This window comes from Panicum virgatum, chromosome 3N, assembly GCF_016808335.1.
Source record: "Panicum virgatum strain AP13 chromosome 3N, P.virgatum_v5, whole genome shotgun sequence".
Classification (NCBI taxonomy): Eukaryota; Viridiplantae; Streptophyta; class Magnoliopsida; order Poales; family Poaceae; genus Panicum; species Panicum virgatum.
This window is the reverse complement of record NC_053147.1, coordinates 67,316,320-67,335,662: the sequence shown is the minus strand read 5'-3', so window position 1 is coordinate 67,335,662 and position 19,343 is coordinate 67,316,320. Positions and strand designations below refer to the sequence as shown.

The window sequence follows — 19,343 nt, the reverse complement described above, 5'->3', positions numbered from 1 at the left end:
TGTTCACTCCCTTCTCTCTTTTAATTTTTCCACCTTCCACGTCAGACTCCGCTCGCATTTAGCCATCCATAATACTTGCTCTTAGATGAAGTTGGGTAGTGAGTTTGCAGGCAACCAGCGTCCGGTAGGTGTTTGCATGCGTGCCTATCCGTGAGCATCCAATTTCATACCATGTTTTTTTTGTACTAGTTTTCAAAAAAAAATACTATGCCTTTTTGAAAAAAAAAACAGCAAACAGTAAACCGAGAACGCTAAAGAGACCAATCGCGCCCAAGTTGCAAGGTCGCGCGCGCGCGTGCAGTGCAGGCGAGCGGATCGCGAAAGCTAGCAGCAGGCCAGCAGCGCTGATAATTCGGGCAACGCCCATATAGAGGTCACACTGCATTCAGGCCCAGTTTTATCTCGCGGGAGAGGATCATAAGGCCCAACTGTGGAGCGGCCTAAAACACACGGGCACAGCCCACCTCCCTTTCCCCCACACATCCCGCTGTGCTCTCTCTCTCTCTCTCTCTCTCTCTCTCTCTCGCCGCCGCCGCAACCGCCGTCTCGCCCGCGCCCGCTCCCGCTCCGGAAGGTGAGATCCCTTCTCCCTTTCCCCGCGATGCTGGACCAGGGGTACTACGGCCGGGGTGGCCTCGGCAGGTGGGCGTTGGTTAGCGAGGGTTTTAGGGCTCCGTGGCTTGGCTCGGCAGGGTTCGTCTCTTCCTGTCCCCGCTGGCTAGAGATTCTCAGATTGGTGCGCGTCCCGTAGCGGTCGTGGTGCCGAATTCCGTTGAGCACCGCAGCTAGATCGCCTTTGGTTCGTCTTGCGGTTTGGTCGCGTAGCCTGAATGGATTTCCACGGGTTTCTGTGCAATGTTTCATGTAACCTGGAGTGGTGCGCTTGATTTTGCTGGCCTTGTTGCGGATGGAGGATCCTTTGATGTGCTCTGTTTTAACGCGTTGCATTTCTTTGCAGGAAAGCTCAGGTGAAGAGCTGGGTAGCAGGAAATGGCGGCGTTTCTGAGGTCAAAGTGTTCGTCAGGTATTTCTTTCCCTTCACCAACTAGAACAGCTAGCTGGTTGTGTGCAGATGCAGCCGATGCCTAGCTTTAAGAAACTGTCTAGTCTCTAGACCTTAGAAAAGTTTGTGATTATGTTTGAACCATTAGCCGTGATATGATGCTGTTGTAATCTAAATTGTTGGAATGCTTCATGATCTATATAGTTGGACGTACTCTGATGGGAAGCCTTGGAAATAATTTGTATGGAGCCACCAGCTCATCTGTTGAGGCAGTGACAAGACTTTCTCATTGTGATGCTATCAGCCAGGTGAACTGAATCTATCATGTAGAAACATTTTATTGTCCTTAAACATATACTTGTTATTTTGAATAAGCTTCTTGGATAGCAAATATTTTTTTTCTGCTGTAAAGTCATATGATAACTTGCACTGAAATTCTTAATTTAATTAAGGAACAATTGGGTGTCTTTCATTTTTCTCAGGATATCCATTGACCATTATCCAGCATGTTTGTTTGATTATCAGTGGTCATAACTTGTATTAATACCTGAGCCTTTTTTTCATTGCACACTCTTCAATTCTTCATGAGTGTGTTTCATTGATCAGCCTGATGAATACCAGCAAAACATCCTGAAGGATTTCTGTTTTTTTTTTTTGGGCTATGTTATGAACCTGACAAAGGATAATTTCTGGAATACAAACTTCTCATGAAATGCTTGCATATCTCAGCACAGATTTTTTGAAAGAAGAAAAAGAAACATTTATTGCTGGTCAGAAAATAAATTTGCTGGTAGCTTACACTGACATTCTAGTTTTGATTAATGATCAATTGAGATTGTCTTTCATTTTCCCCTTGATATCCATGATCCAGTATGTTATTTGGCTGTCTGTAAATCTGTGTCATATTTGGCTGTCTGTAAATGCACACATTGTTCCGGTTTCTTTTGGCTATGTTATGAAGCTGCCACAGCATAATCCGGTCGCCTATGCTGACCATGGTTAACCTTACCGGTGGGAACCGGTCCGGTTTGACCGGTAACCGGTCAAACCGGTCCGGACCGGTTCCGGTTCCGACCGGTTCCCAACCGGTCCAAATTCAAATTTTGAATTTGAATTCAAAAAAATGAAAAATTCTCAAAAAATTCCTAAAAATATTTCAAGGTGTGATGAATCTAATGGTGTCAAATTTTCTCAAAAATTCGTTCATTTAGTATGGTTTGCGGAATTTATAAGTTAAATAAAAAAAACGTGCATACGAAAGTATACAAATACAATGTAAAAGTAGTATAAAAAAGAGTTGGAGGGTTCATTTAGACTAAAATATGTTGTACAAACATTTATTTAGTATACTTTGTGGGCATTTGAATTTAAAAAAAAAAGAAAAAAATTTGAATTTGACCTGTACCAGTCAAACCGGCCGGTTACCATCCAAACCGGCCGGTATACCGGCCAAACCGGCCGGTATCCCGGTCTAACCGACCGGCATACCGATCGGAACCGGTTGAACGGGGAAGTTTGAATTCAAATTTGAATTCCACCGGTTCCGACCGGTAACCGGCCAAACCGGACCGGTATACCGGAACCGGAGGCCGGCGGTTACCGGTCACCGGTCGGATACGTGAACCCTGATGCTGACTGGAAGACTCTCTCTCCTGAGTCGTATCAACATAGCCGGTCCCAAGCCCGAGTAAAGGAGGAGGGTTGCGTTAGGTTTTGGCAAACCAGCATAAAAAATGCCACTCTAATGGATATGAAACCTACAAGAAACTCGTTGGGGCGTAACCCTCTTAGCGACGCGCTACATCGGAACCCGGGTGTGGTGATAAATGGGCAAGGGCCGGGTCGCCATCCCCCCAAGGGCGCGTTGTATTATGACCTGGGTACGATGATAAGTGAGCAAGGGTCGGGTCGTCACCTGAATGGCGCGCTACATCTACGCCCGGGTGTAGTGAAAAATGAGCAAGGGTCTTTGCACTTCCCTCGACGGGTGCGAAGGGTAAGGAAGCTAGCCGAGCCAACTAGGTTTCGTATAGGTAGCTGGAACGTAGGGTCCCTAACGGGTAAGTTGCGAGAGCTAGTTGATGTAGCAATTAGGAGGCGTGTAAATATTCTATGCGTTCAAGAGACTAAATGGAAGGGCCAGAAGGCGAAGGAGGTTGAGGATACTGGCTTCAAGCTTTGGTACACGGGAGCAACTCCGGGTAGGAATGGTGTAGGCATCTTGATTGATAGGAGCCTTAAGGATGGAGTCGTAGAGGTTAGAAGGCAAGGCGACCGGATTATCCTAATCCGGTTGGTAGTTGGAGATTCGGTTTTGAATGTGATCAGTGCATATGCCCCTCAGGTAGGCCTTAGTGAGAGCACCAAGATGCAGTTCTGGGAAGATCTAGATAGCATGGTTAGTACCGTGCCTACCAGCGAGAAACTCTTCATAGGAGGAGATCTCAACGGTCATGTGGGTGCGACTAATGTAGGGTTCGAGCGAGTGCACGGGGGTTTTGGGTATGGTAGCAGGAGTCAAGAGGGGGATGATGTGTTGAACTTCGCGTTAGCCTACGACTTGTTGATAGCGAATACCGTGTTTAAGAAGAGGGAATCCCATCTTGTGACGTTTCGTAGTGGACAACACTCGAGCCAGATCGACTTTATCCTTACTAGGAGGGAGGATAGACGTGATTGCTTAGATTGTAAGGTGATACCTGGGGAGTGTGTTGTCCCTCAACACAAGCTTGTGGTGGCGGACTTTCGTCTTCGGGTACGTGTCCACCGGGACAAATGTACCAAGATTGCGAGGACAAAGTGGTGGAAGCTTAGAGGGGAAGCGGCACAAGCGTTTAAGGAAAGGATGCTAGGTGAGGGGCCTTGGGAAGAAGGAGAAGACGCAGATGACATGTGGCTAAAGATGGCAACATGTGTTCGGAAGGTGGCCTCAGAGGTGTTTGGCGTGAGTAAGGGAGGCAAACAGGAGGGGAAAGACACCTGGTGGTGGAACGACGAGGTGCAAAGGGCTATTAAGGAGAAGAAGGAGTGTTTCAAGCGTCTCCATCTTGACAAGTGTGCAGCCAACATCGAGGGCTATAAATTAGCGAAGAGGGTTGCAAAGCGAGCTGTGAGTGTAGCAAAAGGTAAGGCGTATGATGACCTGTATCAGCGGCTAGGCACGAAAGAAGGGGAAAAGGACATTTATAGGATGGCTAGGATCCGCGAGCGGAAGACAAGGGACATCAACCAAATCAACTGCTAGTGAAGGATGATGAGATCATGGATAGATGGAGAGAGTACTTCGACAAGTTGTTTAATGGGGAGAGTGAGAGCCCTACCCTTGAGTTAGATGACTCTTTTGACGATACCAACAGACGTTTTGTGAGGAGAATTCAGGAGGTAGAGATCGGGGAGGCTTTGAAGAGGATGAAGAGAGGTAAAGCGTTGGGTCCTGATGGTATTCCCATTGAGGTGTGGAGATGCCTAGGAGATAGAGCAATAGTTTGGTTAACTAAGCTTTTTAATCTCATTTTTCGGTCAAACAAGATGCCGGAAGAATGGAGGAGAAGTATATTAGTACCTATCTTCAAAAACAAGGGCGATGTTCAAAGTTGTACTAACTACCGTGGGATTAAGCTGATGAGCCATACGATGAAGCTTTGGGAGAGGGTCATCGAGCATCGCCTAAGAAGAGGGACAAGTGTGACCCAAAACCAATTTGGGTTCATGCCTGGAAGGTCAACTATGGAGGCGATTTTCTTAATACGACAATTGATGGAGAGATATAGGGAGCAGAAGAAGGACTTGCACATGGTCTTCATTGACCTTGAGAAGGCATATGACAAAGTACCGAGAAATGTCATGTGGTGGGCTTTGGAGAAGCACAAAGTACCAACCAAGTACATTACCCTCATTAAGGATATGTACAAAGATGCGACGACGTTTGTCCGGACATGTGATGGCAACACCACTGACTTTTCTATTAACATAGGCCTACACCAGGGGTCAGCATTGAGCCCTTATTTATTTGCTTTAGTGATGGATGAGATCACAAGGGATATACAAGGTGAGATCCTTTGGTGTATGCTCTTTGCTGATGATGTGGTGCTAGTTGACGAGAGTAGGGCAGGAGTTAATAGGAAGTTAGAGCTGTGGAGACGCACGTTAGAGTCGAAACGGTTCAGACTTAGTAGGACCAAGACCGAGTACATGATGTGCGATTTCAGCGCGACTAGGCATGAGGGGGGAGACGTTAGTCTAGATTGGCAAGTGGTGGTCCAGAAGGATACGTTTCGGTATTTAGGATCGGTGTTACAAAAGGATGGCGACATTGATGAAGATGTTAGGCATAGAATTTCAGCTGGCTGGTTGAAATGGCGGCAAGCTTCTGGCATCCTTTGTGACAAGAGGGTGCCACAAAAGCTAAAAAGCAAATTCTATAGGACAGCAATTCGTCCGGCGATATTATACGGTGCTGAATGTTGGCCTACAAAAAGACGACATGTGCAGCAACTGAGTGTAGCAGAGATGCGGATGTTGCGGTGGTTTTGCGGGCACACAAGGAGGGATAGAGTCCGGAACGAAGTTATTCGGGATAGGGTCGGGGTGGCACCAATTGAGGAGAAACTTACTCAGCATCGGCTGAGATGGTTTGGACATGTCCAACGAAGGCCTCCTGAGGCGCCGGTGCGTAATGGGATCCTTGAGCTAGTCGATAATGTAAAGAGGGGTAGAGGTAGACCTAAACTGACGTGGGATGAGTCGGTTAAGAGAGACCTTAAGGATTGGAACATCTCTAAAGAGATAGCTTTGGATAGGAGCGCTTGGAGACTAGCTATCAATGTGCCTGAACCTTGAACTTATTTCTTTCGGGTTTCATCTCTAGCCTACCCCAACTTGCTTAGGAAAAAAGGCTATGTTGTTGTTGTTGTTGTTGTAAAGTTCTACTGAAATGCTTGCATATCTCAGCACAGATTTTTTTGAAAGAAGAAGAAAAAACATTTATTGCTGGTCAGCAAATCAATTTGCTCTTTTGTTATCCATATTGTAGCTTACACTGACATTCTAGTTTTGATTAATGATCAATTGGTTGTCTTTCATTTCCCCATGATATCCATGATGCAGTATGTTATTTGGCTGTCTGTAAATTTCTGTCATATTCCTATATCCTTCATTAGTTTTCTTACTACCCGAGCCTTCTTCAGGTGCCTTAATTTTTCATTTTCGTTTCTTGAATTAGGGTTGGGATTATAAATAGTTACTAAGACAAACTATATTGCTTTATGAGGCACTCTTTCATATACTCTTCTTGAGCACGTTCAGTTTGATGAAAACCATCCTAGACAAAGTAATTAAAATGCTTTTCTGAATGAAAAAGATGGTTCTCTGTAAGCTACTATATGGTGTGAAGCTAACAAAATAATTACTCGTATATTGACTTCTCTTAAATGATTACACATCTCTGTCGGTATTTTCCAAGAACAAAAAAAAGAATGATAACATAATTTCTTATCCCATTTTCAGCAAATCAGAACATTCATCCAGATGAGAACCAACCTCAAGGTCGTGGACAACTCTGGAGCGAAGCGGGTTATGTGCATTCAGGCCAAGAGGGGCAAGTATGGAGCGAGGCTTGGGGACACAATTGTTGGATCTGTCAAGGAAGCACAGCCTCGTGGCAAGGTCAAGAAAGGAGATGTCGTGTACGGAGTGGTCGTCCGTGCTGCCATGAAGAAAGGCCGCAGTGATGGCAGCGAGGTCCAGTTCGATGACAATGCGATAGTCCTTGTAAACAACAAGGGCGAGCTGATCGGCACTCGCGTCTTTGGTCCGGTGCCTCATGAGCTTAGGAAGAAGAAGCACCTCAAGATCCTGGCGTTGGCTGAGCACATTGTTTGAGATGTCGTCCCTCTTAGGTATCTGCCTGTTAGTTATTCAGAGTGAAATGAATGTGGTGTTTCCCTTAAAGAATGTTTCTAGGGATTTTTTTTTCACTGTGGAATCGTGACATTAGTGTATTTCACTGTTGGGTTTGGCCGTTCGTATTCTCAATAATGTACCATGAAAAGAGAGTTTGAACCATGGTGAGCCCTGATGGATCACGATTTGGACTTCCATTGAACCGAATATTAGCGTCCCATTTTCATGACAGACACGTGCGTATTGATCATGCTGTTCTCATATTATATATGAGCTTGAGCACTCCGTATGCTGTTATCATTCACGACCCATGATTGATTGTTGGGTTTCTTTGTTGTTGCCAATTATCGGAGAAAACTTTTCTCATGCAGATCTTCCCTTGCAAATTACTTTAGTTTTTAATGTCCTTGCAGGTCAGTAGCAATGCACATGAGCTGAGCTCTATTGGCCTTTCTTCTGATCCAAATATGAAGGATTCTGGTGTTGCCCTTCAACAATGTTTCCCGGAATGGTCTTCTTGTCTGTTTGAATAATGTATTCTGAAATAATGATAATCGGAACCATTTGAACTGGGGTGAATCCTGACAGGAAAAAAAAAATCATATTTTTTAGTTCCATTTTGATGGCCAACATTTGGCACTTTGTCACTAGCCATGATTGATTCTATGAGGGTTTTTTTTTTTGAAAGATTTTTTCCCCTCTGCAGATCTTCCCTTGCAAATGATTGTTTTCAGCGATCTTGCTGATTAGCTGCACTGTACCTGAGCTGTGGTGTATTTGCCATGCCACTCGACGCTGTTGATCTTGACCTTAAGGCATGGCGTGCAGAGTCCTTTTATGATGAAGTGCTATGTCTGGCCAGACTGGCCTGGTCAGGGTTAGGACATGGATCCTAGAATCAAGCAGAGCCAGTGAGAGAGATATGCTCACTGGCAATGCCGATGCATGGATGGTAGCCTTGTGTCTCTCCTCACCTCAAACAAAAACAACGAAGAAGCGCGCTAGGTTCCATTTCCGTAGGAAGCGAGCGCTCTCGTGTCGTTGCATGGTCGCCGGCGACGACGATGGAGGCAGCCGACGCATCGGCGCTGGAGGTGTCGCCGCGGGCCGGGAGCTGGCGGCGGTCGCGGCCGTGGAGCCGGAGCAGCAGCATCGGGCGCAGCAGCGTCGAGTACACGAGCCTCCGCGACGTGATGGAGGAGGAGTGCGGCGGCGGCGGCTGCGGCGACCACCACCACCTGCACAGCCCGTGGCGCGGCGGCGGGGGCAGCGGGTGGGGCGAGTGCTCGTTCCACGACATCCACGACTTCGACGCGTCCACCATCGGGATCCGGAACCAGCTGCTGAAGCACGCGGCGTCGGCGTACCTGCAGTCGGCGGTGGTGGTGGCGGCCGGGCGCGACGAGGGGTGCTGCCTGGCCCGGCTCTGGCGGCGCTGCGGCTTGGGCGGCGGCGGGCGGCGCGGCGGGGGAGGAGGAGGCCGGCGCGGGCGCGTGCTGATGCGCGCGTGCTCGTGGCAGGGGTGCGTGGACGACCCCGCCGAGGCCTGCGCCGCGTTCGTCGCGCGCTCGGCCCGCCGCGTCGCCGCGTTCGTCGCCGGCCGCGTCCACGCCGTCTGGAACTCGTCGCCGAGAGCGGTCCCCGTGGTGTACCACCACGCCGACGCCGACGACTAGCGCCAGGACTCGCCGTGCTCGGCGGCGCGGTAGGAATGGTCTCCGGGTCGTAGCACCTCCTCCTCGATCGCGCGTACGCGTACTGTCGAGATGCAATCTTGTCATCATCAGATGTAAATGGGAATCCCAAGTGTTTGGCTCACTGATGGCAGCAGCTGCCAGCTGATCGATCGATGCCAACCAACCGCAAGCCTATTGGCTACAGCCTACAGCCGCACGTGCGGGGCCCGCGGCGCCGAGACAAAAATAGCCTTTCCGTGGCCGGCGACGGGACGCTGACCGCGGGCCCGGCCTTCGTTCGCTAGGGCAAAGCGGGGCCACCGGGTCCCGCTCGTCATCCATCCCGGCCGCCGCCACTAAGAGGGCACGCGTTTCGAATTCGTTGGAAAATTCCTCCCTCCTCCCGGCCCAACGGTCGCCTCCTTCCTTTCTCGCTTCCCCCAATCGAATCCTCATCCTCCTCTCCAACGGATCGCGCATCATTCGCGGATCGATTCCTCCCCCGCCGCTTTCCCCTTCCGGCCTTCCCCTCCGCCTCAAATTCGAACCCCTTCCCCTCCCCGCGGCCGCCGCCTCCATCACGAGAGCGACGTGACCGCTCGCTCCAGTCAGGCGCCAGCCATCACCAGTCCACGACACGACCACCACGCGCCGCCCCTCCTCCTTGTCGTCGCCGCGCGGGTTGTCGAGGGCTCGCGGGTTGGCGCGCCCCGCGATGGAAGAGGACGCAAGCGGCGGCGGCGGCGGCCTGGGCAGCGCCGGTCCACCCGCCGCCTCCTCGCCGGTTGTGGCCGCCAGGAAGACGGTGAGGGTGTCCGACTTCCGCGACTTCATCATGCCCTCCCGCGCCGCCGACTACCAGGGCCGCTTCGCCGTCGCCGAGGCCGAGGGTACGTACGCGCCGCGCGCCCCTTCTCTTTCTCCCCCTCCGCGGATCTCGTTGTGCTCGATTTCTCATCGCGGCTGGTTCTCGTTGCGGCGGTTCAGAGGGCTCGTTGGTCTCCGCGGCGGCGGCGGGGGTAGCGCCGGCTTCGGATCACCACGCCGGCGGCGTGGGATCGACGTCACCGCCCGGCGCCGTCGCGTGCGAGGGGGCGCTGCAGGACACGCCGGACTACATCCGGAGGGGCGCCGCGCGGCACCGGGTCGCGCCCCTCGAGCTCTTCTCCGCCGTGACGTCGCCGCCGCCCGCTGAGGATGCGGCCAGCGCGGAAAGCCGTGGCGTGTCCAGGGCAGGCGGAGCGCGCCAGGCTGAGACCGTGGGTGGTGCTCCAAGCGGGCTAGAGATGCTGCAAGCGGAAGAGGTTATCCACATTCCACAGCACCAAAACTTCTCCGCATGGAAATTGGTTGTTCTCTATGTGCCTCAACAAACATGTGGTGTATCTTGCAGGGCGAATCTGGTTGCTGTGGCCAGCTGAAACAGCAGTACGGTTTACTCCTGCGGGAGAAGGAGGAATGCAGGAGGCTTCTGGAGGACTTGATGAGGGAGAACGTGCTCAAGACCAGAGAATGCCGTGAAGCACAGGAGTCACTTCGTGATCTGCAGATGGAGCTCATGAGGAAGTCAATGTACGTTGGCTCCTTAGGTAAGAGCTTGTGATAAGATTGGTCCACTTTGTCCGTTTGCTGTTTCATTGCAGCAGTAAATTAAGTTCATTTTTGTGGTTGGATGGGGGATAAAAAGGAGATCAGCACTTGCATTGGCTGATTTCGAGGAATTTGATAATTCTGCAGATAGGCACAATTCCAGTTCATTAAGTTTGAATCACACAAGGATCATGTTATTTGATAGTGAGAGTGGTTTAGTCTTTCCTGTCCTATCAGGAGTGCTTTCTTAAATTTTCTTTTGGGATAAGTCTATTTTACAACCTCGAACTAGTTCAGAAGTCCGTTTTTCAACCTCCTATTACAAAACCGGGTAACTTACACCCTCGAACTGTCAAAACCATCTGAATCACCCCCTCGAGCACTGTAGCAAGCTGTTTTGAAGGTGGTTTTGCACACGTGGCACGCGGGGCCCACAAGTCAGTCCACGGCGACACCTCCCTCATTTCTTCCCTCTCAATGACAAGTGGGTCCCACTGGCACCTCCTCCCTCCCTTCCTCAGCCATGGAGGCGTAGGCCGAGCTCACCCCGCCGCCCCACTCGTCGACGGCCCCCCGGCACCTCGCGCCCCAGCGGTGCGGGCCCGTCGCCTCCTCTCCCTCTCCACCAGCGGCGGCCCCCGCGCGCGCCGTCTCCGCCTCCTCCGCGGCCTCCTCCCTCGTCTCCCTCACGCCCGCTCCTTCCGTCGCACTGCCGCCCGCTCCCTCCGCTCGCACAGCCGCCCGCTCCCTCCGCCGCCGCCCGCTCCATCGCACCGCTGCCCACTCCCTCCGCCGCCGCCGCCACCCGCTCGCACGCCATGGGCACCGTGTTCCTCGTCGCCGACGGCCCCCCGGCGGCCTCACGTCCCGACCGCTACGCCCTCAAGGCCTTCGACAAGCGCTCCGCCAAGCCCGACGCCGACCGCCGCGCGCGGTGGGAGATCAACGTGCTCTCCCGCCTCGCGCACCCGCACCTCCCGTCCCTCCTCGGCTTCACCGAGACGGACGACCTCCTCGCCTGGGCCGTCCCCTACTGCTCCGGCGGCGACCTCAACGAGCTCCGGTACTCGCTCCCCGACCGCATCTTCTCCCCTGCCGCCATACGCTTCTACATTGCCGAGATCGTCTCCGCGATCGCCGAGCTCCACGCCGCCGGCGTCGTGTACCGCGACCTCAAGCCGGAGAACGTGCTCCTCCGCGCCGACGGCCCTAGTCATCCTCACCGACTTTGACCTCTCCCGCCTCCTGCACCACAGGCCCACGTCCGCGTCCTCGTCGCCCTCGCCGCCTCCGCCGCCGTCGCACTGCGGCCACAACCGCCGGGCGCGCGTCGCCGCCCGCAGCGACTCCCTTGTCGGCCAGGCCAAGTCCAGGCCCCCTCAGCCGTGGTCCGCGCCGTCGCCGTCGCCGCGCCAGCAGCTCCAGAACCTGGTCCGGTACCTGATGGGGAGCGACGGAGCCCTGGCCAAGAAGACCAAGTCGGCGCGGGCGCTAGGAGCGCGGCGGCCAAGGAGGGGGCGGCGCGGGTGCTCTGCAAGCGGCGGCGGAGGAGGGAGCGGGCGGCGGTGCGACGGAGCGGGCGGCGGTGCGAGCGGAGGGGCAGGCAGAAAGGAGGAGGGAGTGGGTCCCACCTGGCAGTGTGGAACGGTGTGATGACGTGTACTGCCATGTGGTCCCATGATGCCACGTCACAAAACAGCCATAGGAAACCGCTTGCTACAGTACTTAGGGTTGTATTTCGGACGGTTTTGATAGTTCGAGTACCTTGGTTACCCGGTTTCGTAGTAGGAGGTTGAAAAACGGACTTCTGGACTAGTTCGAGGTTGTAAAATAGACTTATCCCTTTTCTTTTTGTGGATTCTGCAGCATCTGCAGTTGAAGGGCAAGTGAAGGATAAGAGTCGACTGTGTCAATTTGTCAACGAATTGGGTGAAAAATTCAAGGTACTCTGTTAAAAGAACACAGTGTTTGCTACTATAGACAACCACCAGTGTTGTGGCTGGAACTTTGTGTCATAAATGGTATGATATTTATTACAATCATCTACAGGTTTTGAAGTTGGAGCACCAGAATTTACGACAAGAGTCACTAGAATACAAAAACTGTGTGTTGGATGCTACACAAATGTGCAAAACAATTCAGCAATATGGTATGTTTGTTCTCTCTACATTCCTCAGTTTTCTTATTTATTTCCACCAACTAGAAATGATTGTAACATAATATATTGTTTCAAACAGTGAATCAATATGCAACTCTGGAATGCGAGTTTAAAGATCTCAAAGAAAAGTTTAGTGAGGAGGCAAAGGAACGCAAGGATTTATACAACAAGCTTATAGAGTTGAAGGGTTAGTTATTTATTCTTTTATCCGTACACATTTTCACGGCAAGAGATGGCGAATACAAAACTAACAGCACCTTACATTTTGCTTAGGTAATATAAGAGTGTTTTGCCGGTGCCGGCCACTGAATGCAGAAGAAATAGCTGAAGGAGCTTCGACGGCCATTGATTTTGAGTCAGCTAAAGATGGAGAGCTCATTGTTAAAGGCCACGTATCTTCCAAAAAAGTATTCAAATTTGATTCCGTCTTCAGCCCCGAAGAAGACCAAGGTAATTCATTTTATATGACAATTATTCACTTTGCATGCATTGTTCAATGTACCCCATACTTCTAACAATGTATCTTATTCAACCTATGCGCAGAAAAGGTGTTTGAGAAAACTGCACCATTTGCAACCTCGGTGTTAGATGGATTCAATGTTTGCATCTTTGCTTATGGACAGACCGGCACTGGTAAAACATTTACCATGGAAGGAATTGAAGGTGCTCGAGGAGTCAACTACAGAACTTTGGAGGAACTCTTCCGGATAATAAAAGAAAGAGAGGGCATTTTCTTGTATGAGGTTACTGTCAGTGTTTTGGAGGTGTACAATGAGCAGATCCATGATTTGCTCCTGACAGGGTCTCAACCAGGCGCAACAACCAAAAGGTAAAATGGTACTCGTGATTTATATTTTTGTATCGACAATCTAAAATCCTAGTAAGAAATGGTAAATTGTACAATGATACTAATGAAGATGAACTGTATTAGTGTATCATCAAATATCCTAGTATAACATGAAACCTTATTTTGTAGACTAGAAGTAAGACAAGTTGCAGAAGGGGTTCACCATGTTCCTGGACTTGTTGAAGCACGGGTGACTAACATGAATGAAGCTTGGGAGGTCCTGCAAACTGGAAGCAAAGCTAGAGCTGTTGGTTCGACAAATGCTAATGAACATAGCAGTCGATCGCACTGGTTCGTGACTAAAAGATTTCATCCACTTCTGTTATTTTGTAGGTTGTAGATTCTATCCTAAATTCTTAACTGATTCTGCATTTCAGCATACACTGTGTAATGGTCAAAGGAGAAAACTTGATCAATGGAGAATGCACAAAGAGCAAGTTATGGCTAATTGACCTCGCCGGAAGTGAGCGGGTAGCAAAGACAGATGTGCAAGGAGAAAGGTTGAAAGAAGCACAGAACATCAATAAATCACTCTCTGCACTTGGTGATGTCATATCAGCTCTTGCAGCAAAGACCCCGCATATCCCTTTTAGGTATTTAAATTAAATTTTAGCGCTTTTTTAAGATTAGTCTTCAACTGAAATTTACATTGTTGGTTGTATGTTTGTTTGTTTTTTTTTCTTCAAATTTCAGGAATTCGAAGCTGACACACTTGCTGCAAGACTCACTAAGTACGTAAGCTATTTCTTTATTAGGATGGTGGAATCATTTGCTCTTATTTAGTTTTATAATTCAGCATAAGCAATACAGGTGGAGATTCCAAGACCTTGATGTTTGTTCAAATCAGCCCAAATGAGAATGATGTAGGTGAAACTCTTTGCTCACTGAACTTCGCTAGCAGAGTGCGAGGAATAGAGCTTGGACAAGCAAGAAAGCAAGTTGATGTTGGAGAATTGTCAAGATACAAGCTCATGGTACAATAGTATTCTGCCAATATCTGCATGTTATTTAAGTTTTTTTTAAGTCTATCAACTCTATCAAACTACTGGTTCTGCTAGGTTGGGAGAGCCAAGCAGGATATTAAGAACAAAGATGCTCAGATTAAAAGCATGGAAGAAACAATCCAATCACTTGAATCAAAGAACAAGGCCAAAGACTTGCTCACTATGAATCTCCAAGAGAAGGTACATCAGGCATAGCTTCTTGATGCCATTAACTTCTTCCTTTTGCACCACCTGCTCGAGAGTAGTAATTTGCTTAGTATATAAAAACTAGATGTTGTACCTGATTGCCTCTTTGAATGTGATACTTTTGACCTATCTTTATATGCCATACCTTGATGATGATGACCCTAGAAGGTTCCCAACATTACTAATATTGATGGATGTCAACTTTAAATTACTATGTGTAGGACTTGTTTTTTTATTCTGAAGAAAAATGCATAGGACTTCTTATTCTTTTTCATAGATGGTGAAAATTCATTCAATTACTTCACAAAACTTGTGAAATGTGGTGTTGTTTTTGATGATATGAGTATTGAAAACTGAAATGAGAATAAAGAATAGATATATTTGTTGCTACTTCTAAACTCTTTCCAGATCAAGGAGCTGGAATCACAGCTGCTAGTTGAAAGAAAGATAGCTCGGCAGCATGTCGACAGCAAGATTGCTCAAGACCATCTGCAGAATCAGCATGGCTTGAAGGAAGAAGGGTCGTACCTGAGAAGCCCAATGGCCGAGAGGAACCTCAACTCCACAGTAGAGAAGCCATCAGCAGCATGCAAAGAATTTGGGATCTCAAAGCAGATGTTCTCTGACAGCAACACTGACACTTATAGCTTCAAACAGCTGATGTCACTCGTGGAGAAGGAGAATAACCCTGGAGCTGGGCAGCTGCCACAGACAGCAAAAGCGAGACGAGTTTCGTTGTGCAACGGTGGAGCTTACCCACAGCCAATGAACCAAGCCTCGCGTAGGACATCGCTGATACCACTTCCACGGCGGAACTCGCTGATGCCGCTGCCTTCAGCCAAGAATGCAGTAGCGGTGCCACCGCTGCTTGCCAATATCACGGAGCATTTGTCGTCACCACCACTGTGCTCTCCTCCGGTTGTCTCCAATGACAAGGGAAGCCGGAGCAAGAGGATCAACAGCATCCTGCGGCGAAGCCTGCAGAAGAAGGTGATCATCAAGCCATCAATGGCTGCACAAGCGGGGAGGAAAGCCAGTGTCATCGCCACCACACAGGGCACTGATGGTGCGCGCAAGGCGGCGCGGCGAGTACCAGTGAGCGGCGGTAATGGGCAGAGGGTGCAGCAGAAGAGGGACAAGGAGCGGGGGTGGAACAACGCGACAAGCCTCAGGAACTGAAGACTCGAGGCTGCATCTGCTTAGGCCGAGAGAAGTCTGTAGATTGGTAGGAAGCTTAGGTGTTTATAGAGGATGGTTGAGTTTGTGAGTTCTCGCGTATTGTGAGAGAACTCAGTTCCTTACAAAGGTTGATGGTGCTTTGATCCGTTTGTGTCGAGTTTGTGAGTTCTCACGTACTGAGAACTCTGAATTTCTTAGAGGTTTGATGGTGCTAGACCTTACTGCCAGATAGACCTGTCTACGAGCGGCCGCTCTCACAATCAGGTTTATGAATTTCCAGCTTGTGTGTTCACGTAACGATGTCTTAACACTGATTTCCATATTTGGAGGATTCCTATGTCACTGAAAATTTTACCTACACGATTAATTAAGATTACGATGGCATGTCAAGTTTTTTTTCTTTTTCTATCTTATACGCAAGGGGAGAGGATATGGATCTATGGCTATGATTCTACGTTAGGAAAACAGTGAAAACTGTTCAGCAAAGGCAACAGGATGATGCGAATTGCCCAGTTAACTTTGGAAATGGCCATTACTGCAAAACTTGTGGTACAATCAAATCACGCAATCTCACTGAGTTTCAGTTCACGCACTTTAGCCAAACTATGTTATGTATAATCGACGACTATCATACATTTCAAATGCATCCAGCTTATGTTTGCGTGCCAGATCTCCAGCTTCAATCCTTCTTTCATGCCCAGTTCTCGCATACCAATCCATTATAGGGACTAAACTAGATGTTACAAAGATAAGCACAGCGGCTCTTCAACGATTTGCTTCATCATTTGCTCTTCACTTGAACTCTGCAACTCCTGCAAATCAAAGAGCCACAGCCCACGTTATATGCATAATCAACATATTATATTTCACAAAGGGAATTAACACATTTACTTGTAGAAGTTGAATAAAATGCACAAGAAATTGTGTATCCTATTGATTTCATATAGGGCACTAATCATAAATGGAAACCTCTACCGCTCTTTTTTTAATTAAAAAACCTAGCACTGTGGGGGAAGTGCTAGGTTTTTTGTGCATGCAAACTGCATACTATTTATCTGATGAAGAAAATAATTGAAGACAGGTGATTTCGTATCTTTCTAGCAGGCACAGCAATTATTGCTAACATAATAGAAAGAATAACAATGACAAAAAGGATAAACTACAGAATAAAAGGAATGCATTTCCTCACTAGAGATCTGAATATGAAAATCCAGATTAACATTGTCCTATAGTTCGGCTGTGTATCCAACTCAAGGTGTATGCCCCACACAACATGTTTATTTGTATCTTCTCACTACAAACTTGAAAAGGTTGGATATGAAGCTTTTATTACTTACATTTCAATGATGTCCCGGCAAGACAGGTTAGCCTTGCTTTTGTGTTAGCCTCTGCCAATGGAGTAGGCTTTGCATTCCCAATTGTCCGAACATCCCATACCCTTATGACACCATCGGATGAAGCAGAAGCAATTAGATTGGAGAGCTCTGACCCATCCTTCCGAGTATAAAAAACAACGACCCCTTTTACACGAGTTGCGTGAGCATCCTCAATGCGTGAGGAGACCTTGCCGCTGGACAAATCCCAAGCAGTAATACCACGGTCCTCTCCTCCAGTGTAAAGGACTCCATTCTGAAAAATACCCAAGAACATGTTAGCAATGTGCAAAAAGTAACGGGGTTTCAGTGGAAGACAATAAGGCAATGGAAGTAAATCCAAAGAGAAAGAGCTAAGATATGGGCACACAGAGCATCTAAGCTGACATTCAAGCTTATATATCAATCAGGACATAGTGAGTGTCTAAAATCCTAGCATGAAGCAATGTCAATTGACCATTCTAGCTGAATTTGCATTCACAATATGTTAAATTTCAACAATTTTTCAGCCTTTGCACACTAATCCACTCGTTGTAGTTCAATCTTCAATCCTCAACATTCATATGAAACTCAAAAGGATGCAGTGCGATGACAGGCAATGGCAGCAATAGTACCTTTGCAGGCGCCATGGCGAGCACCCTCTTGCTGCAGTCCATCTGATGAATAATCCTCGCATCCTCGGAGTCGTGCACGGTCACCTTCTCCTCGGCCGCCATGACGAATCGATCCCCGCCATCCCTGTCCTCCGCGTACGAGACCGCCGACGCGGGGCGCTCGAGGCGGCACGCGAAGCTGCGCCGCCCCCGAACGAGGTTAACCATGGCGAGCGCCCCGGAGCGGCCGACGGCGAGCGCGACCCGGCCCGACGGGTGCACGGCGAGGTCCTCTGCGGCCTCGTGGCGCGGGAACGCGCGGAGCGTGGCGAGGAGCGCGAAGCCGTCGGCGTCGTAGAGGTGGAGCGCGCCGTCGTCGCAGGCGGCGAGGAGGTTCCGCGGCACGGGGCCCCGGGAGTAGAAGGCGAGCGCGGAGACGGCGGCGGACGGGTCGAGGAGCGGGCCGAGGTCGGCGGCGGTGGGGAGGTCGTAGAGGCGGACGGAGTCGTCGGCGCCTCCGGAGGCCGCGAGCCCCGCACGCGGCGCCGCGGCCACGCAGCGGACCGGGCCCGTGTGGGCCGGGTAGGAGAAGAGCGGCACGAGGGTGAGGGTTTCGGACGACGAGTCGGCGGCGGCGGCCGAGGTGGTCAGGGTCTTGAGGGAGAAGCCCCAGATGAAGCGCTCGTAGGAGCCGGCGACGAGAGCCATGGGAGCTAGGCAGCAAGCAAAGCCCTCGCGCCGCCGCCGCCGCCGGTGGGTAGGGGTTGTTTGGGGAAGAGAAGTGGGGAGGAGGGTTTTGGGGTCGGAGACTTGGGTGGCTTTGTGACGCCGACTTGTGGGGCCCACGACAGCATGGTTGGCGCAGCACGAATCTTGGCGAGCTCTTTCGCGGGCTGGTAAGCGGGCCCCACAGACCAGCGGCCGACGGTTCATTCGTGGCGTCGAGCACGAGAAGGTGGGCGCGCGGCCGCCGCCGGCGAATCTCAACCCCGGCTGGCACGGATTCAGATCGGGTGACTTGCGGTAGGCAAGTCACAGCGTGACTGGCGGGTCGATCTGGTACCTCTATGATGTATCCAACGGCTGAGGAAAGAGAAAGGCAAACTTTGATTTTTTTCACCGCTAATAATTCATTCCCAGTTCGTTTTGGGCCAAGCGCTCGAGTTCGAGGACGACGGCGAGGCGCCGCACCCGGCCGCCGCGACGCGCCAACGCCGCTAGGGAGGCCGGCCCCGCGTCGAACCCGGGCGCCGCCATGCCGCACTCGGCTGCCGCCGCGCCTTGAGGGAGGCGGCCTCGCGCCGCACCCGGCCGCCGCCGCGCTGCACTGGGAGAAGGGCGCCATCCGAGTTATATTCGCGAGGCAGCTCCGGCAGGGCGCCGGTGTGATGTCCGGCGTGCACTGCGCCAGCACGTAAATCGCGGGGACGCCCCCGCCTGGCGCCTCCTGGCCCGTGGCGAATCGCCTGGTCGGGTCCGCTGTCGCGCTGAGGAGCACGGCCACGATGGCGTCGAATGCCGCGGCTGGCGCGCTCACGTTCTCCATCTTGAGGAGGTACATCTCGTCGTTATCGTCGGCGACGGTGAGGAAGTCCCGGCTGGAGAAGCAGAGGTAGCAGAGGTCGTAGTAGATGGCCACCTCCCTGCTGTTGGCGCACAGCTGCTGCGCGTCCTGGAACGCGACCGCGAGGCACGCGGCGTAGTTGGGGGCGCTCGCGTCGCCGCGGCAGAGCACGTGGGCGTAGACCGCATCCGGAGCGGCGCCGACCTCGGCAGCGGCGAAGAGAGACGCGGAGGAGGAGGAGGCGTTCCGGGGATGACGGCGGAGGCCAG

General features: G+C 50.7%; 3 protein-coding genes across 4 annotated transcripts; 2 read left to right on the top strand and 1 right to left on the bottom strand.

Annotated features, from left to right (window-relative positions):
• The first annotated feature begins 428 nt into the window (after positions 1 to 428).
• LOC120666946 (50S ribosomal protein HLP, mitochondrial-like) lies at positions 429 to 7,135 on the top strand. 2 transcript variants are annotated; one of them, XM_039946941.1, is made up of 5 exons: positions 429 to 574; positions 959 to 1,024; positions 1,208 to 1,226; positions 1,257 to 1,311; positions 6,509 to 7,135. In XM_039946941.1, exons 2-5 carry the CDS (start codon positions 991 to 993, stop codon positions 6,881 to 6,883), a joined length of 483 nt encoding a protein of 160 aa, XP_039802875.1. In that variant the 5' UTR covers positions 429 to 574; positions 959 to 990; the 3' UTR covers positions 6,884 to 7,135. The 2 variants fall into 2 exon arrangements, with proteins under 2 accessions (XP_039802875.1, XP_039802874.1); XM_039946940.1 differs by having other exon boundaries at positions 433 to 574; positions 1,208 to 1,311.
• A 1,845-nt stretch (positions 7,136 to 8,980) lies between these two features.
• Positions 8,981 to 15,841, top strand: LOC120666944 (kinesin-like protein KIN-14R). The gene is made up of 14 exons (XM_039946938.1): positions 8,981 to 9,470; positions 9,568 to 9,884; positions 9,974 to 10,169; positions 12,037 to 12,113; positions 12,220 to 12,319; positions 12,408 to 12,515; positions 12,602 to 12,778; positions 12,872 to 13,157; positions 13,305 to 13,466; positions 13,553 to 13,768; positions 13,869 to 13,906; positions 13,986 to 14,149; positions 14,234 to 14,359; positions 14,774 to 15,841. Exons 1-14 carry the CDS (start codon positions 9,296 to 9,298, stop codon positions 15,542 to 15,544), a joined length of 2,913 nt encoding a protein of 970 aa, XP_039802872.1. The 5' UTR covers positions 8,981 to 9,295; the 3' UTR covers positions 15,545 to 15,841.
• A 216-nt stretch (positions 15,842 to 16,057) lies between these two features.
• LOC120666945 (p21-activated protein kinase-interacting protein 1-like) lies at positions 16,058 to 18,309 on the bottom strand. The gene is made up of 3 exons (XM_039946939.1): positions 17,532 to 18,309; positions 16,882 to 17,173; positions 16,058 to 16,356 (listed from the first exon to the last, which is right to left on the bottom strand). Coding segments are annotated over exons 1-3 (981 nt in total). The 5' UTR covers positions 18,219 to 18,309; the 3' UTR covers positions 16,058 to 16,354.
• Between the last annotated feature and the right edge of the window lie 1,034 nt (positions 18,310 to 19,343).

Bases quoted from the DNA above. Each gene is read 5' to 3' on its own strand.
- LOC120666946 (XM_039946940.1), top strand. From the start codon at position 991: ATGGCGGCGTTTCTGAGGTCAAAGTGTTCGTCAG. The intron at 1,025-1,207 runs GTATTTCTTTCC...TGATCTATATAG, and splicing joins GAGGTCAAAGTGTTCGTCAG to TTGGACGTACTCTGATGGGA. The intron at 1,312-6,508 runs GTGAACTGAATC...TCCCATTTTCAG, and splicing joins ATTGTGATGCTATCAGCCAG to CAAATCAGAACATTCATCCA.
- LOC120666944 (XM_039946938.1), top strand. From the start codon at position 9,296: ATGGAAGAGGACGCAAGCGGCGGCGGCGGCGGCCTGGGCAGCGCCGGT. The intron at 9,471-9,567 runs GTACGTACGCGC...GCGGCGGTTCAG, and splicing joins CGCCGTCGCCGAGGCCGAGG to AGGGCTCGTTGGTCTCCGCG. The intron at 14,150-14,233 runs GTACAATAGTAT...TGGTTCTGCTAG, and splicing joins TGTCAAGATACAAGCTCATG to GTTGGGAGAGCCAAGCAGGA.
- LOC120666945 (XM_039946939.1), bottom strand. From the start codon at position 18,218: ATGGCTCTCGTCGCCGGCTCCTACGAGCGCTTCATCTGGGGCTTCTCC. The intron at 17,174-17,531 runs GTACTATTGCTG...GGTATTTTTCAG, and splicing joins TCGCCATGGCGCCTGCAAAG to AATGGAGTCCTTTACACTGG.